The sequence below is a fragment of the Saprolegnia parasitica genome, assembly GCF_000151545.1.
Source record: "Saprolegnia parasitica CBS 223.65 unplaced genomic scaffold supercont2.105, whole genome shotgun sequence".
Taxonomy (NCBI): domain Eukaryota; phylum Oomycota; class Saprolegniomycetes; order Saprolegniales; family Saprolegniaceae; genus Saprolegnia; species Saprolegnia parasitica.
In genome coordinates, this window is record NW_012156499.1 from 72,493 (window position 1) to 88,150 (window position 15,658).

General features: G+C 59.8%; 8 protein-coding genes across 8 annotated transcripts in view; 3 read left to right on the forward strand and 5 right to left on the reverse strand.

Moving 5' to 3' along the window:
* Window positions 1-2: 2 nt before the first annotated feature.
* SPRG_11032 (hypothetical protein) lies at window positions 3-739 on the reverse strand (the record flags this gene model as incomplete). Its single annotated transcript, XM_012352694.1, has 3 exons — window positions 3-14; window positions 71-514; window positions 566-739. 3 exons carry the CDS (start codon window positions 737-739, stop codon window positions 3-5), a joined length of 630 nt encoding a protein of 209 aa, XP_012208084.1.
* Window positions 740-1,052: 313 nt separating this feature from the next.
* On the reverse strand, window positions 1,053-3,824 carry SPRG_11033 (methylmalonyl-CoA mutase). The gene is made up of 10 exons (XM_012352695.1): window positions 3,617-3,824; window positions 3,148-3,567; window positions 3,021-3,095; window positions 2,744-2,968; window positions 2,597-2,698; window positions 2,464-2,545; window positions 2,209-2,414; window positions 1,750-2,166; window positions 1,467-1,694; window positions 1,053-1,415 (listed from the first exon to the last, which is right to left on the reverse strand). Exons 1-10 carry the CDS (start codon window positions 3,815-3,817, stop codon window positions 1,119-1,121), a joined length of 2,253 nt encoding a protein of 750 aa, XP_012208085.1. The 5' UTR covers window positions 3,818-3,824; the 3' UTR covers window positions 1,053-1,118.
* Window positions 3,825-6,331: 2,507 nt separating this feature from the next.
* SPRG_11034 (hypothetical protein) lies at window positions 6,332-7,222 on the forward strand. The gene is made up of 2 exons (XM_012352696.1): window positions 6,332-6,815; window positions 6,866-7,222. Exons 1-2 carry the CDS (start codon window positions 6,357-6,359, stop codon window positions 7,184-7,186), a joined length of 780 nt encoding a protein of 259 aa, XP_012208086.1. The 5' UTR covers window positions 6,332-6,356; the 3' UTR covers window positions 7,187-7,222.
* Window positions 7,190-8,529, reverse strand: SPRG_11035 (hypothetical protein; the record flags this gene model as incomplete). Its single annotated transcript, XM_012352697.1, has 6 exons — window positions 7,190-7,390; window positions 7,432-7,638; window positions 7,692-7,849; window positions 7,898-8,038; window positions 8,080-8,381; window positions 8,433-8,529. The coding sequence occupies 6 exons, from the start codon at window positions 8,527-8,529 to the stop codon at window positions 7,213-7,215; spliced, it is 1,083 nt and encodes a 360-aa protein (XP_012208087.1). The 3' UTR covers window positions 7,190-7,212.
* Window positions 8,530-8,670: 141 nt separating this feature from the next.
* Window positions 8,671-11,301, reverse strand: SPRG_11036 (hypothetical protein; the record flags this gene model as incomplete). The annotated part of the gene is made up of 5 exons (XM_012352698.1): window positions 8,671-8,783; window positions 8,840-9,073; window positions 9,120-9,257; window positions 9,302-9,699; window positions 9,749-11,301. 5 exons carry the CDS (start codon window positions 11,299-11,301, stop codon window positions 8,671-8,673), a joined length of 2,436 nt encoding a protein of 811 aa, XP_012208088.1.
* Window positions 11,302-11,348: 47 nt separating this feature from the next.
* SPRG_11037 (hypothetical protein) lies at window positions 11,349-13,080 on the forward strand. Its single transcript, XM_012352699.1, has 2 exons — window positions 11,349-12,670; window positions 12,723-13,080. The coding sequence occupies exons 1-2, from the start codon at window positions 11,372-11,374 to the stop codon at window positions 13,026-13,028; spliced, it is 1,605 nt and encodes a 534-aa protein (XP_012208089.1). The 5' UTR covers window positions 11,349-11,371; the 3' UTR covers window positions 13,029-13,080.
* On the reverse strand, window positions 13,013-13,661 carry SPRG_11038 (hypothetical protein). The gene is made up of 3 exons (XM_012352700.1): window positions 13,574-13,661; window positions 13,400-13,509; window positions 13,013-13,351 (listed from the first exon to the last, which is right to left on the reverse strand). Exons 1-3 carry the CDS (start codon window positions 13,636-13,638, stop codon window positions 13,047-13,049), a joined length of 480 nt encoding a protein of 159 aa, XP_012208090.1. The 5' UTR covers window positions 13,639-13,661; the 3' UTR covers window positions 13,013-13,046.
* A 274-nt stretch (window positions 13,662-13,935) lies between these two features.
* Window positions 13,936-15,658, forward strand: part of SPRG_22272 (hypothetical protein) — a gene marked incomplete at both ends in the record, with an annotated part of 1,974 nt that continues 251 nt past the window's right edge. Inside the window, 7 exons of the mRNA XM_012352728.1 lie at window positions 13,936-14,087; window positions 14,136-14,514; window positions 14,557-14,713; window positions 14,760-14,845; window positions 14,893-15,039; window positions 15,090-15,199; window positions 15,243-15,614. Coding sequence (XP_012208118.1) covers window positions 13,936-14,087; window positions 14,136-14,514; window positions 14,557-14,713; window positions 14,760-14,845; window positions 14,893-15,039; window positions 15,090-15,199; window positions 15,243-15,614 — 1,403 coding nt within the window. The remainder of the gene's footprint in view (window positions 14,088-14,135; window positions 14,515-14,556; window positions 14,714-14,759; window positions 14,846-14,892; window positions 15,040-15,089; window positions 15,200-15,242; window positions 15,615-15,658) is intronic.

The window sequence follows — 15,658 nt, forward strand, 5'->3', positions numbered from 1 at the left end:
TGCTACCGACAAGGCTTACGATCAGAACAACGATGTGATCGGTGGACAGGGAGCCATCGCCGGCCAGGACGTCTTTGATGTTGCCAGAGACACTGCCGACGTAGGCCCAGAACACACCCAGCGGGAGACCGCACACGAAATTGGAGAGCAGGAAGGGTCCAAAAGGGACACCGAGGACGCTGAGGCTGTAGCACTTGAGCGTCACCGGCACGTACGCGAGCTGGATGCAGAACAAAAGGCGGTAGTTGGTCTCACGGGACTCGAAAAGGTGGTGCAGCGCAAGGACGAGTGGGTACTTGGCCATGAGGTGGGCGCCGAGGCGCTCGCCGCATGCTCGCGCGACGCCAAACGCAAGCGCTGATCCGAGGACCGTGCCCGCCGTGTTGATGAGGATTGCGAAGCCAAAGCCAAAGTACACGCCGGAAAAGGTCTCGAGGAGCGTGCAGGGTACGCCCGCGAGCACCGAGATCCAGAGTGCGAGGACGCAGACAAAGCCGCCGATGTCGCGGTGGCTCTACACCGCGAAGATTCGATTCGTCCAAGTGCCACGGGAAGGTGTACGTACTTCGACCCAGTCGGTGAGCGCGGTGATGACGTGGGTGTGGGCCATGACGACGGAGCGCACACCAAACGCCAGGGCTGTCACGACGAGAATCAGAGCAAACACCTTGACGGTGCTACTAGCTGTGCACGTGGATCGCAGCGTCGCGCTCGACCTCGAGACCTTGGCCGCGTCCATGGTAGGAGGGCTCGCAAATCTTCTGCCGTGGTTTCAGGTGGTGATGATACGCTGGAACAAGAGAATGGTGTATCACAGAGCTTATTACAAGCGTTGAAAAGCTCCATGAACTCGATCGATCGCATGACGGCGAGCCCAGATCGATATGGCGTCTGCAAACCTGCAGGCTTGGCTCCAAGCTCACAGAACGCACTTTTTGTTTATGTTTGAGCACTAGACACAAATTCCGGGGGCAAAACACCCAGAGCGCCTCGATCTGCTCCAGGCTCGTTGCGCACTGGTTCGCGACGTCTTGTCTGGAAAGACGGGAAGGGGTCGTCGTTGAGGAGGTTCGTAGTAAACACCAAGATCGATACATTATTGCGCACCATCAGCATATCTAATCCTGCGCCGCGTTTTGGGCCAGCTTCTTGTAGATGGCTTTCAGCGTGTCGCTGGCGGCCGTCGGGAGGCGCGTGCCAGGCCCAAAGATGGCGCCGACACCTTGCTCGTACAAAAAATCATAGTCCTTGGGCGGGATCACGCCACCGCAGATGACCAAAATGTGCTCTGCGCCTTGGTCCTTGAGTGCCTTCATGAGCGCCGGCACGAGCGTGTTGTGCCCAGCGGCCTGCGAGCTCACACCAACACAGTGCACATCCGAATCAATTGCTTGGCGCGCGACTTCTTCCGGCGTCTACATGAGCATCGGTATATTAGCACGAATTGGTTGATAGAAGCCTTGTACCGAGAAGAGAGGACCGACATCGACATCGAAACCAAGGTCCGAGAAGCCCGACGCAATCACCTTGGCACCACGGTCATGTCCGTCCTGGCCCATCTTGGCCACAAGAAGACGCGGCCGACGACCTTGGTCTTCGGCAAACGCATCCACCTCGGCCAATACCGTCGTGTACTCAGCTTCGGCTTCACTGGCCATGTACGTATCGCGGTACGCACCCTGCACGACCGAGCTCTACGAGATCACATCGCGTAAGTCTTGTTGCTCCAATTCATCAATGCAGTCGTACCTTGGGCACGTGGCGACCCCAGACCGACTCGAGAGCATCGGAGATTTCGCCGACTGTGCACCGCGCGCGCGAGGCAGCGACGGCGAGCTTGAGCAAATTGTATTCGTGCAGGCCGGGACCCGTCGACTCGGTGAGCTTGGCCGAGTAGATGAGGCGCTTGAGGCACTCTTGGGCCTCCGCTTCGTTGCGGTTCGCCTTGGTCGTGTTGATCCGGTTGATCTGCGACTCGCGCACTTTGTTGTTGTCGATCGAAAGCACGTCGACGCGGTCCTCGTTCGCGAGGCGATACTTGTTGACACCGACAATGACGTCTTCGCGCGAGTCGACGCGCGCCTGCTTCTTTGTCGCACTCTCCTCGATGCGGAGCTTGGCCATGCCCGACTCGATCGCCTTGGCCATACCGCCCAAGTCTTCGACCTACATTCATGGCATGAGCGACGAAGCTAACGTGCAGGGTACCTCTTGGATGATCTCGAGCGCCGAGTCGACGAGCTCTTGTGTGAGGTTCTCCATCAAATACGAGCCGCCCCACGGGTCAGCGACCTTGGGAATACCCGTCTCTTCCTGGAGGATGAGCTGCGTGTTACGGGCCATACGCGCACTGAACTCGGTCGGCAACCCGAGCGCTTCGTCGAGTGCGTTCGTGTGCAGACTTTGCGTTCCACCTAATAACGACCACTGTTAGCACAGACGAAACTGGGCGAGGAAGCGCACCCATGACGGCAGCCATCGCTTCGACGGTCGTGCGGATGATGTTGTTGTACGGGTCTTGTTCGGTAAGCGAGTAGCCGGACGTCTGTACACGCCGAATGAGCTGCTAAAGCCACACCAGAATACAAAAACGTACTTGGCAATGCGTGCGGAGCAAGAGACTCTTGGGGTTCTTGGGCTTGAACTTTTCTTCCACGAGAATGGCCCACAGCTTGCGCGCCGCACGGAGCTTGGCCACCTACGTCGTCGAATAAGCATCATTTCGCGATAAAAGCATGCGTACCTCCATGTAGAAGTTCATGCCAATCGCAAAGAAGAACGAAAGACGGGGTGCGACCATGTCGACGTCGAGACCAGCAGCGACAGCAGCACGCGCATACTCGATACCATCGGCAATCGTAAACGCCAACTCGAGCTTGGCGTCGGCGCCGGCTTCTTGCATGTGGTAGCCCGAAATCGAGATCGAGTTGTACTTGGGCATGTACACGGACGTGTAGCCAAAGATATCCTGTGTTGCGACCAGATGAGATGACACGTCGCCATTGGACAGAGCTGTGTACTTGGATGATGCGCATCGACGGCTGCGGCGGGTAGATGAACGTGTTACGCACCATGAACTCTTTGAGGATATCGTTCTACAACCAGAGATTATGAGCTACCATGACATGAGAGACAAGGCATGCATACTTGGATCGTGCCGGCGAGAAGCTTCTGGTCGACGCCTTGCTCTTCCGCGGCCACGATGTACATGGCCAGAATTGGCAACGCAGCGCCGTTCATGGTCATCGAGACGGACATCTTGTCGAGCGGGATGCCGTTGAACAAGATCTTCATGTCTTCGACCGAGTCGATCGGGACACCGGCCATACCGACGTCGCCCTGCACGCGCGGGTGGTCCGAATCGTAGCCACGATGCGTAGCCAGATCAAAGGCGACCGACAAACCTTGCTGACCTGCCTTCAAGTTCTTGTGGTAGAACGCGTTCGACTCCTCGGCGGTACTGAAACCAGCGTACTGCCGCACGGTCCAGGGCTTGGCCGTGTACATGGACGCATATGGGCCACGCGTGAAGGGAAAGGCGCCGGGAAGTTGCGCCGGATCCAAGTCCTGCATATGCATGTGATCGTCGTTGCAAGCTACGATCGTCGTGTCGTACCTCCATGTCGTCCTTGGTGTACAGCGGCTTGATGTTGATGCCCTCGGGCGTCTTCCAGAGGAGCGTCTCCATCGGGTCCTTGCCCTTGAGCTCCTTCGTCGCGGCCTTGGCCCATGCTTCCGGCAGCGGCTTTTGGACCCGGCGGGTCACGCTCATGGCGCGCGTCAGGGCCAAGCTGCGGGGGACCGTGGATCGCCACATACCGAGGGAATTCTCAAATGCTGTGGCCGGCGGCTTTCACATCCCAGCAGGTATGAAAAGGGATTTTAGCCAATCAGAACGAGGGACACCCGGCATCCCCCAGCCCTCCGCCCAGATTCAACCTGGCGTATCCGGACAATGGAGGTCCCCCTACCGTTTGGTAGGGCCCCCATAAAAATGTGGGGTGCTAATGTGCTCGACAACGCTCGCAGCAGACGCCATAACGATGACGATTCATTTCAAAGGCAAGAAAATCACAAAGAGTACCGGGTCAAGACGGTGTACGAGATTGCATCTCTTCCCTTGCTGGCGAGCGAATGAAGTCATTTCTAGATGGGTGCCCCCACCGGGACTGACGATACGGGCAACATGCGAGGTGACTGTGGGATGGATCCGGTTAATACCGGCTGGCGCATCACATGGGCCAAACGACCCGATCGCAAGGTTTCGTCAAGCGCCTCGAACATGCCTGCAGATACAGCGCAGGACACACTTGTGCATGCTAGAAAAGACAATATATGTAATTATCGCAATTGGTCGCAAGGGCTACCGCTCACTGCCTTTGTAACCCGAGGCAATTCGCCACCAACCACGTCGATCCAATCCGATCAGCATTAGCGTCATGCCACGCCCGATCCTCCGCGGACGTGTCCAAGGAAGCCTCTCTAATCAGCGCGAAAGCCGATGTAACTCCAAGATGGAGCTTGCCGGGATCAGAGCCACGACGCCATGTCCGGAGCTCTACACCCGTGAAGCTACAAGGCCCGTGAAGCTACAAGGTAACTAGTACTGTTGTGTCGTGGGTACTATGGCCTGCTTGAACTGTTTTGATTTCTTCGCCAACGCACGCTTTTCATTTTTGACTGTAAATCTCTCCGAAAAGGATAGCGCTTACAATGTTAAGTCGTCCTTGGCCATGCAGCTTGATCATTCGGGTGTTGGCAAATGCATGCACGACGTCCGAACCACAGTCACACAGCGCCACGCGAGCTCTTCAAACCGCCCACGAGTTTAATGCACCAGCAAGTCTCTCTCTGGATCCTACAAATGCGCAGAATGCCATCATCCTACACGCACGTTGCTTTGCTTGGGCAACGTCGCGACACCTACATATTCCCTTCCATGTCGATTCCCGCTTATTAGGAGTCCGCTGCTCCTTCCCCGAGGCAGTGGCAGCACTTCTCGTCCATCCCTCGACTTCGGAGCGACTGTCTTGACCTCTCCGGCCTCTATGCGCAAACGCCATTGAGGCAAGCAAGCGCTAACGTTACTATTGTAGCTCGGCCACCTTGATGGTTTAGTATCTACATTGAAGGTCAAGCCCGCCGACATTGCTCGTGTCGACAACTCGTTCAGGCACTTGTCCTTGGAAAGACCGCCGCCACGGAGCGCTCTCTCACTGTCGGTTCTATGCACTCCAATATCAATCGTCCATGCGCCAACATCGGCTCCGCATCTTATGCGTATATCCGATCGACAAGGCATGTGCGAGCCTTGACGCATCATCGATCTAAGCTCGTTCTACTCCGTTTCGTTCTGCGATATCCTTTTCGTCCCAGCATGACTGTGGTCATTTAAGCCGTGCGCTACAAGGTGCAAATTCCAGACTACTGTCTGCAACAAGGGGCGTCGTCCATATCCTAGTAGGTAGCAGCCAAGGAGACGGCGGCAGAGAAGAGACACTCGATGGTGGTGTACGCATGCATTAAAGCCAGCGCTTTTTAGCACGAGTTTACTTGCCGCATTGGCAGTTGTCGCCGCACTGGCACGGGTTGCAGGAGCAGCTCGGGTTGGCCTTGGCGGACGAGCACGCACACGACGTGGGCGTGCAAGCGCAGGACGGGCCGCACGTGCAGTTGTCGCCGCACTGGCACGACGGCGTCGTGGTGGCGCACGTGCACGGGTTGCACGCGCAGGACGGACCGCACTGGCAAGCCATTTTCTTCTTGTGTCTTGAACGGGGGAAATGGGAAATGCAGCATGCGTTGCTTGGTCGAAAAGAGCTGTCGCTCCGCGACCAGCTGCTCTGGGTGGGTTGATTTACCGTACAAACGCACTCCAGCTCACTCCAGCTGCAGAAGCGTCTCTGTCGGCTCGGCGCACGCTTCTACACTGCGCTGTACGGCAGTTGTGAGAGCCAACGTCGAGTCCAGCGCTTCAGGACAAGGCTCTTCATTGCAGGCCAAGCTCTTGGCAGCGGCGAAGAAGCATGGTCTGCTGCGACAATGGCGCCAAACCCAGAAAATCCAATTTGGACCAATCAGAAATAATTGTGTTATAACACTCCTGCCAACCTTGATGTAGGCAAGCATCATGCTGCATGCACGAGTCAGCCTTACACCCGTCGTAGCCTGCACACGACTTGTCCAAAAACATCGCACATGCACACCTCGATTAGTATCACGCCACTCGTTGCGCGCAAAAGCCCAAGGCGACAGCGTTGCAGCAGGCAACGCATCTTCCAGTTAACACGCGACGTGCGATGAAACCGTTATAACCACCAGATGGACTTATCACACGCAACTTTACGTCTGAGGCCATGTCGACTGCTGCGCTTGTGCTCTTGGCCGCGGCCGTGGCCAGCGGCGTCTACGTCTTCTTCAGCAACGCGCCCGTCGTCGACATCGAGGCCTGTCATGGCATGTCTCTTGCCTTCCTCATTCAGGGCGTGCTGCCCACGTGGCTGGGCGGCCGCGACGACAAGCTCGGGACCGTCCAGGCGCTCTGGGCCTGCGCGAGCCAGTACCAAGAGGCGCACGCGAATTTTGTGCTCGCGAGCTTCGTCGTCGTGTACGTGACGCTGCAGACGTTCGCGATCCCCGGCCCGATCATCCTCAGCATCCTCTCGGGCGCGCTGTACCCGTTCGGCTTTGCGCAGCTGCTCGTCGCGTTCTGCGCGACGACCGGCGCGTCGCTCTGCTTTCTGCTCTCGCACTTTCTTGGCCGCTCGCTCGTGCAGCGCGCGTTCCCGGCCATGATTGCCAACTTCAAGGACAAGGTCGCACCTCCAACTCTACATGTATCTCGCGTCCTCATGCGACGTACTAGATTGCCTCGAACCGCGGCAACCTCTTGTACTACCTCCTCTTCCTGCGCCTCACGCCGCTTCTGCCCAACTGGTTTGTCAACGTCGCGTCGCCGCTCGTCGACGTCCCGTTCGGGCATTTCGTGCTCGCGACCTTTCTCGGGCTCATGCCGGCCAACTTTATTCACATCTCGACGGGCGCGACGCTCAACAGCGCCGCCGAGGCTGGTTCGAGCAACGTCGTCAACTTTTGCATTCTCTTCAGCTTGCAGTTTCTCGCGCTCCTCCCGACGCTCTTCAAGTCCAAGCTCCAAGCGCTCGATGCCAAGGCCAAGACGCAGTAGGTGGTGTAATACAGTCAAACATCATCTTATGGCTCACTCCCCGCGGTGCATGAGAGAAACGCCGCAAAGGCCTGCGTACAAAAGAAGTGTGCAGCAAACCCGCGCTTGTCCGGGAAGGCCTCGAGGTACCCCGCTGCGTCAAAGCGCGCGCGGTCGTCCTTCGCCGTCGCGGGCTGACAATAGGCTTCGTACCCTTGGATGAGCCTACTGCGATGGGACCATCGGTGTTTGCAGAAAGGACGTACGACAAATGAAAGGCGGTAAACGCGGCTCGAAGCTCCGACCAGGCGGCGTCCGATCTCTCGATGGACCGGGGCACGTCGGCTTGGCCGTACCGGAGTAGGGCCTCGCGCCAATCATCTGGGCTCGTGGCTTTACGCAGCGGTAGCCCGTGGTGATTTGCGATCGTATGGACGCTGGACGCCATGTGCTGGAGGTGCTTCCGGGGCACACTACATGCACAACCGGTGTACGTGAGTGATCCATGCTGTCGCATAGCACGAACGTCGGTAGGGAGGCGTGGCGACCCCGGGGCACAGCAATCGCATCGACATCGACATTGACGACAACCACGTCGAGACCGCGCAGCGTCGCGTCTGTCGACTCGGATGTGACGACGCCCATGAGGTACGGCACGGGCGCGTGTAAAAAATCCAGCAGCGACTAAAAGCCCCTCCGAGTGCCACGTCATATAATATGACGTCAACGTACGTGTGGCAGCACGGGAATGTACACGGCTTGGGACGAAAAGGGGCTCAAGAGGGCGCGGAGCGTCTCGCAGATCGGGGTCAAGAGGCTCGGGTTGCTCGAACAGACGATGACGTGGCGCTCCGAGAGGACGTAGAGCACAACCTACTCGCCGTCGCACTTCAGCGCGGTAGGAATTGACGCACCAAGAGGATGTGGTTGACGCTGAGCGCTTGGAAGAGCACACCAAAATCGACTTGGGACGCTAGAAAGGACGCTGGCTGTGGGATCGGACCGATGCTGGCGTCGAGGAACTCGGCTGCCGACGACGGAGTCTCGGCCAAGAACGCCCGAAGCGCCATCTCGGGCAGCATCGGGGTGGCGGCCACCGCGCGCAGGATCGTGTGGAAGAGGTAAAAGTACGGATGCGAAGACACGAGCGCATACGCTGTCGACGCGTCGTCGTCGATGACGAGCGAGGACACGTAGATGGCGGCGCCCGTCGCATCTAGACCCGTGTACGCGAGATATAGTTGAATGCAAACAATGCTCGAGGTACCTGTGAGGACCGTGTCGACGCAGCGCGAGCCGCCGACAAGCGCGGCGGGTGGCGCGCAGAAGCGAGCGATTTGGTCGGGCACCGAGTCGTCGGCCATTGGCGCATATATGCAGCGCTCGACGCGAGGTGGGCTCGAGAGGCTTAGCACGAGGAACGCGCGAGCAACGTTCGCCGTGACATGCGTTGCATACATCGGGGCCGACGCCGGCAAGGACATGTCCAGCGGGGCTGGAGTCGGCTACGCACACGTAAGGTTCTCGTGGCCAAACGACTGGAAGCGCACCAGAGGCGCCTTGTGGTGCTGGTAGTGGGACGCGAGGAGTCGCATCGTCGAGGTGAACTGCTGTGGACCTACAACACACCGTCGTCGTCGTCATCCACATACATGGAATCTCGGATGCACGCACTGGCGGTCGCTAGAAAGGCCAAGTACTTTTGAAACCCGGTCGACGAGAGCGATGTCGACGACGGCGTGTCATTGAACGTCTCGCAGAGCCAGTGCATCGTACTCGCAGTCACGGGCGGGCAGCCGCAGAGTCCGTTAACCGTGTTGACGTTCGACTGCGAGAGACCGCGACACTCTCCGCCATACGTCGCAACAATCCAGTCGACGACAACCACGTACAGGGGTTCCAAACCGCCTAGACCGCAGTACCGTGAGAGATGGTATTGGATCGCTCGACCCACCACCAGCCGACGACGGGCTCTCAATGCTGAAGGCCTCCGTCACAAAGGCAAGCGCCTCGAGGTCGCTGGTCATGGGTTGTTGGTACAATTGGCGCTGGTCTATCAAATCGGGCACCATCCAGCGGCTGGCAAGGCATCCTAGCCTCCGTGTCGTACCCTCTGACGCATTCGCTTCGACGTACCTAGCGGCAATGCCAGCACGAGTTGCATCTTGGCATGGGCGTAGCTATCGTGCACGATCGCGGACGGACGCATCGTCAGCGCCAGTTCGTAGCGTCGACAGGCTTCGTAATAGACCACGGCCCGAGACGCGTCGTCGGGAACGCTCCAGAGCTCGATCGTCTCGCCGAGGTCGGATTGCGCCGACGCCAAGCGCGCTGCAAGGGCGGCGTCCGGCGCGGTCGAAACGAGAAGGTCGCCCGTGAGCGCGAGGGCGTTGGCCCATTCGAGCACACAGCGGTAGATCCAGTCTTGGTCATCGTCCTTGTCGTCGTCGTCGGGTGACTTGAGACAGAGATACGCCCAGTAGGCATGGAGTTTGGCGGAGGCCATGTGTGCAATCTCTAGTGCCAAGCTTGCTCTACGTATAAAACTGGCACTGACATCCATGAGAACGTAGGCGTATATACCTCGATGGATGGGCTTTGGCGATTTGAAACGCCGTCACGGACAGCGAGGCGCCAAAGCGGAAGAGAAGCGACGCGTGCATCTCGTCCATGCCGTTGGCCGTTGCGCGTGTGAGTGCCGCGTCGTAGAGCTCGGTGGCCGCCGCCCACGCCTCGACAGCAGCGTCGACGTCGTCCCGGGCCAGCTGCGGAAGCATGTTGGCGTACAAGTCGTCGGCCATCGCCAGCGAGTCGGCGGTCGGCGCGTCAACAGCAGGGTTCTCGCATGCATCGTCACTATGCAGAAGAGTCGCTGCCTTCTCGACCAGCGCATGCTGGCTCGTTTGTCGTTCCAGGAGCCAGCTCCGGCGCGCCTCTTCCATGTAGTCGCAGTCGCCGTCCGCCTGGCACATGCACAAGAAGGCGCGGTGCAGCGCATGGGACCCTCGGCGAAAGGCCATGGCGTGGTGGACGCGTTGCGAGAGCGCGGCAATGTTGGCTGGCGTCAACCGATCGACGAGATGCTGTACGAGCAGCTTGACGACGACGGCCGGATACGCCTCGTCAAGCGTTTGCGTGCGGACGAGGTCCTTGTGGGCGGTTGTCATGCTCACTTTGGAGGCCAGCGGCAGCGTCGCGGGCAAGAGCCGCGGCAATGCCAGTAGCACCAAGTGCAGCAAGGTACGTACGCTATCGGCGACGGGCATGGCCGTGGACGAAGCAGCGACGACCGTAAAGGCCGCCGCCACCTCTTCGCTCGTGACGAAAAAGTGCTGGCCAAAGCGGAGCGCCGCCCAGAACGCCTGAAGCGCCGCAAAGTCGATGGGCGACTCCATTGTGGGCACGAAGGCAGAGATGAGGTAGTGGAGGGCTTTGGCGTACCGCTGCAGTAGCTTGCGCACAGCGTGGAGCCGAAGCAGCCACGCCTGGTCGTCGCACTGGTCCAAGATGCTGTCGAGCTTGGGCCGCCCCATGTTGTTGGCGATGAGCGAATACACTTGCTGCAGCGACGTGCACGGCTGGAAAGCAAAGCGCGGGTAGTGCTGCCCGAGGTAGGCCCACGCGTGCAGGAACCGGTCGAGGTCGAGGCCGACGCCGCGGAGAGCGTGCGTTTTGAACGCGACCATCTGCGCCGTGTCCCACTGGGTCTGCCGCCCGGGCGTCGGTGCGATCGAGCGCGTCATGGCCTTGAACTGCTGCCAATTGATTGACGTGCCGTCCCGCCCCCATGGGTTCTGGAGCGCATGAATGCGGAAGAGCATGCGGACGCGCCGTTCGTCGTCGGCTTCGGACGACGCCACGCGCCGGGACATGGCCAGCACGGGCGCGACGACGAGGCAATAGCAGGACGTCGGGATTTGCGCCAGCGGTGTCGTCAGAGGAATCGGCGCCGGCGGCACGTTGGGCGCCACTGGCAGCAGCGAGCACGCCGCCAAGTCGGTCGTGCCCAAGAGGTTCCAGTACAGAAGTACTTGAACGACGAGGTTGCGCGCTACGTACTCGTCTGGTACCCAGCCCTTGTACGCGGCGGTGCGGCGGCCGTCGTCGTCATGGAGAGCTACATGGACCTGGCGCATGGTGCTGCTGCATGCTCGGATTGTCTCAGCTTTGTAACGAAGCAGTTTGGATCTTGAAGGGGCGCGCGCCATGGGCCCGGGACGCATGTGGGCCGCTGTCGCGTGGGCGCTCTGCGTCCTGGTTGCTGCAACCGCGCCACCCGGCCTCTCGACCAGTGCGCTTCTAGAAGAGCTCGCACGCACCGATGCGCAGCTTGCGAGCCAGCAGCAAAAGCTCACACTGCTTCACGGCCTGCGGCGGGCGCTGACGAGCGACGCGACGCTTCTACCGCACGTGCAAGCCGAGCTGCAAGCGGTCTTGGCACGTCTTAAGGCGCCCGGCAGCTGTGAAGCGATGGCGCCGTCGACGGAGCCAAGCGTTGGCTTGCTCGTGGAGCGCCCACTCTTGATTTTGCCATCGGCGCCGGTCTTGTTGCATTCGCACCGCGTGGTCGAGCTCCACCGATCGACGCTGCTATTGCTTACTCTCACGGACAATGGTGTGCTCGGTGTCTCGCACTTGCCGGGCGGACAACCCGTGGCAAGTGTCATGCTGCCCGAGGCGCCAAACGTCGTTGTCACGGCAGCCACCGTCGACTCGGATGCGAGCCCGATGTTGCTCTACGCATTCCTCAGCAACCAATCCCTCAGCACGTTTAGCGTCGCAATCATATTGGGTGACTCGGGCAGCGCACACGTCAACATCACGCGGCTCTCAACCGTGGCGACGGCGACGCACGGTGCGATGCAGCAGCTGCACTTGGCGTCGGCGCCGGGCCAGAAATTGCTCGTCGCCGGCACCGAAAGCACCTTTCACGTGCTGCCTGTGGACGCAAGCTACTTGAAAACGATGCCAACCAGTGCGCCGATCGCCGCGCTCCTGCCGCATCGCCACGTCATTGCCGTCGCCAGCGAGACGCGCGTCGACTTGCACCATTTGCTCAAGCTCGGCGACGGTCCATCGTCCGTCTACTCGTGCGACGCGGGCCTCTTTCGAATCACGAGCGTTGCCTTTGACGCATCGGTGGTGAGCCGCCTGTACGCAGCGACAACGAGTGGCGACATTCTTGTGTTTGACGTTTTCCACGGCAGCACGCGGAGCTGTCGGGCGATCGCGCGGGTCGGAACGTCGGCGTCTGGCCCGCTGCGCCTTCGCGCGATCGCCCCGAGCTTTCTACTCGCAGCGTCCAAGGACGCACTCTTTCTATTCGAAACAACGTCGTCGCTGACGCTTCTTGGCGCCACACCGACGCGTCCCGTAGAGATTGCCGCGATGCACGTCTCGGTCGTCCCCAGTGTCTACAATGGCGAGTTTTACGATGACGCGTTGCTCGTCACGAGCGCCGGTCGCGCGGTGCACACCTATCAAGCGTCTCTGCACCGCCATGAGGTAAGACACGGCCTTCGCGAGATCGATGGCGCCTGCAAAGCTGTATGCATAGGCTACGAAAGACTCGACTTTGTGGTTTGGGGACAGCGTTCTTGGACGGTTCCCACTACTGGTCCTGCTCGCGATCGCGATCGTAGCGTACAAGATGTGGAGCCGCCCCGGCCCGAGCGTTGCGCCGCGGTCCGCATTTTCGACCGACTATGCGAGACCGACCCGAGGCAACGAGACCGACGAGGTCCTGCATCCCGATCCGCCACCGTATCATCGGGAGGCGGCGTACGTCGACGAGTTTGCGACAGCGCAGAAGCGTGCCCGCCAGCGCCTCGACCGCACCAAACTGGAGCGAGACATCTATTAGGCGTAAACACACAATGCATTATGCGTCGAGCAACTCTTTTGGGACTTGGTTGCGAGCGTTACTGGACTGCACCCGCGCGTGGAGCTGCGCCTTGTCAATGCACACGGACGCGAGGATGTGCGGCCGCGCGTTCAGAAGCGCCAGCGTCGCGTCGAGCGATAGCACTGGCGCCGTAAAGTGGCGCTTGAGATACGTGTAGATCTTCTCAAAGAAGCGTGCGTCGGCCTCCACCGCGGCAGGCGACAAGTGCTCTTGGAGCAGCTGGAGAAGCTCCGAGCGCGAAATGCCATCGCCGTGGCTCTGGGCGTACAGGAAGAAGAGATCTACATGCGAGTCCAGATCCTGTTGTTGCTATCGGAATGCAGTTGTACACTCAAAGTGCTGGTGCGAGCTGCCGACCCGGAAGAGCGCGTCGATGGCTTCCACATACGTGGCAGCGTCGCTGAGCAGTGTCTCGGACCGCGTTGGCGGCGCATCGTGGCTACAAGCGCAATCGTATCTGAGATATTACTAAATCGAAGAGGCTACGATGGACCATGTCGTACAAATGGCGGGAGAGGTCCGACTGCGCGACGACGCGCGCATGGTGCAAGTGCAACGCCTCGTCCATGGCTGCAACGGTTTGGCCGCGTTTCAATTCGGCATTCTAATCGCACGCAACTTGAACCGGCCATCGCACGTGCATTCGATCTGTGCTGGGCCCGCCTGCCGATAGATAATATATAATGGACCAAACCACAAATGCTGTGTGATTTACGTCATTCAAGATCGAAAGACCACGGCGTTCACGGGCCTGACACGACGCCGTGCGCGCATGTTTGCGTGCGAATAGACATCGACCAACACCGACACCTTATTTTCGGCATTTCATGCCGGCCGCTGATTGGTTGCATCGAAATTCGATTCGATGTTTTCGCTGGAACTGCGCATCAGCGACGAGCTGGTCGGGCGCGTGGCGGTCGACGTACGCACCGATGGCCTCGTCTTCCAGCACAAGCGCAAGTCGATGCGCCTTCCCATCGAGAGCATGGTCTCGTTGATGCGCGACGGCGACGCCCTGTACGACGACACCATGCACGTGGCAGCTCTGACCTCGATCGACGGTAGGGTCATTGCGACCACGCTCGCCCAGCGCGACCCGCTCCTCTTCCACTGCAGCGAGATTCTCGCGCACGAAAAGTTCTTTTTGACGCTACAGACGCAGCTGCCAGCGATTCCGTTTGAGCGCCGCCGGGCCAGCACGGCGCTGGAGCGGCGGTTGGCCAAGAAGCGAGCGCCCACGGACGCCTCGTCGTTCTACGGCCCGACGCAGGCGCCGCTTACCGCACAGCTCGGCGATGCGTTTGGGCGAGAGCTCGAGTACCGGATCGAGCACTCGATGCAGTGCCAGATCGACGGCATCGCGCGACCCTACATGGCGTTCGCCTTGCAGCAGCCCGCGATGGCGTTTCTCGCCGCCTGCCGAGCCACGCACCCGACCACGACCGTACCATCGACCTCACGACATGCCTTTATACATGCGATTTAGGCGCGGCTGTACTCGTACGAGACGCCGGGAAGCCGCCGGTTCCTCGTCGCCGACGCCGCACTCTTCTGCGAGAAGTACCTCGCGACAGCGCCGCACCACCGACACGTGTACGAGATCATCCAAGAAAACCACCCGTGTCGTCTCTACTTTGACCTTGGTACGCTCTAAACCTGCTCTGCTCGGTACTAAATCGACACGTGTAGAATTCACAAAGGCGTACAACCCGACTGTGACGGCGCCGGACGCGCTCCTCGACTCGTTGTTTCGTCTGCTCGCACTTGCCTTCTACGTACGTTGTCTTTACAACCACGTTGTGTTCAAGGTGTCCTTGACTAGCGAGACTATGGTCTGCGGCTCGAGCGCGATGCGATCGTCGACCTCGCGTCGTCGTCGGCCGCCAAATTCAGTCGCCACTGGGTCGTCGCACCCAAAGACAATTCGGGCCAAAGCGTGCTCTTCCAAAACAATATTCATGCGGGCCACGTACGATGCTATTATTGACGAGCAGGATATATTGACGCCACGTGGTCTAGTTTATCAAGCGTATGCTCGAAACGTACCTCTCGGACGAGTCGCACCCGTTCTACGTGCTGAAGAAGGACGGCACCAAACAACTTTTCATCGACACGGGTGTCTACACACGGTGCGTCATCGGTCGCGTGCGATGCAACTGACGCGGAGGCTAGGAACCGAGCGTTCCGGCTCTGGCTCTCGTCCAAGTATGGCTCGGACCGCGTGCTCACGCGATGCGAAGAGGCCGGCGAGGTACCGGACGCGGCTTTTCTCGAGGCCTCGTACATTTGCCCGACATCGGCCATCGGCGCGCGCCTGCTCCAGTGCGATCCGCCGACGACGAGCCGCCACACCGGCCGAGGCAGCGTCGCGCGGGCGAAAAGCTCGGCGCCGACCGAGTACAAGTACGGGCCGTCGCCGTGGCCTGCCCTCGACGCGTTCGTCCGAGGCCAAGCCATTGCCGGCGGCGTCCAAGGCGAAATTCGGTCCTGGCAAATGCACATCGACTATCCCCAGCGCATCACCTACCACATGGACCGGAACCGGTTCTGTGCGCGGATTGGCCGGCCGCACAAGAGCAACAATGTCA

Bases quoted from the DNA above. Each gene is read 5' to 3' on its own strand.
- SPRG_11033 (XM_012352695.1), bottom strand. From the start codon at position 3,817: ATGTGGCGATCCACGGTCCCCCGCAGCTTGGCCCTGACGCGCGCCATG. The intron at 3,096-3,147 runs GTATGCATGCCT...CTCTGGTTGTAG, and splicing joins TTCTCGCCGGCACGATCCAA to AACGATATCCTCAAAGAGTT. The intron at 2,699-2,743 runs GTACGCATGCTT...TCGACGACGTAG, and splicing joins GCATGAACTTCTACATGGAG to GTGGCCAAGCTCCGTGCGGC.
- SPRG_11034 (XM_012352696.1), top strand. From the start codon at position 6,357: ATGTCGACTGCTGCGCTTGTGCTCTTGGCCGCGGCCGTGGCCAGCGGC. The intron at 6,816-6,865 runs GTCGCACCTCCA...GCGACGTACTAG, and splicing joins TTGCCAACTTCAAGGACAAG to ATTGCCTCGAACCGCGGCAA.
- SPRG_11037 (XM_012352699.1), top strand. From the start codon at position 11,372: ATGGGCCCGGGACGCATGTGGGCCGCTGTCGCGTGGGCGCTCTGCGTC. The intron at 12,671-12,722 runs GTAAGACACGGC...CTGTATGCATAG, and splicing joins CGTCTCTGCACCGCCATGAG to GCTACGAAAGACTCGACTTT.
- SPRG_11038 (XM_012352700.1), bottom strand. From the start codon at position 13,638: ATGGACGAGGCGTTGCACTTGCACCATGCGCGCGTCGTCGCGCAGTCG. The intron at 13,510-13,573 runs GTACGACATGGT...TTGCGCTTGTAG, and splicing joins TCGGACCTCTCCCGCCATTT to CCACGATGCGCCGCCAACGC. The intron at 13,352-13,399 runs GTACAACTGCAT...ACTCGCATGTAG, and splicing joins CTCGCACCAGCACTTTGAGT to ATCTCTTCTTCCTGTACGCC.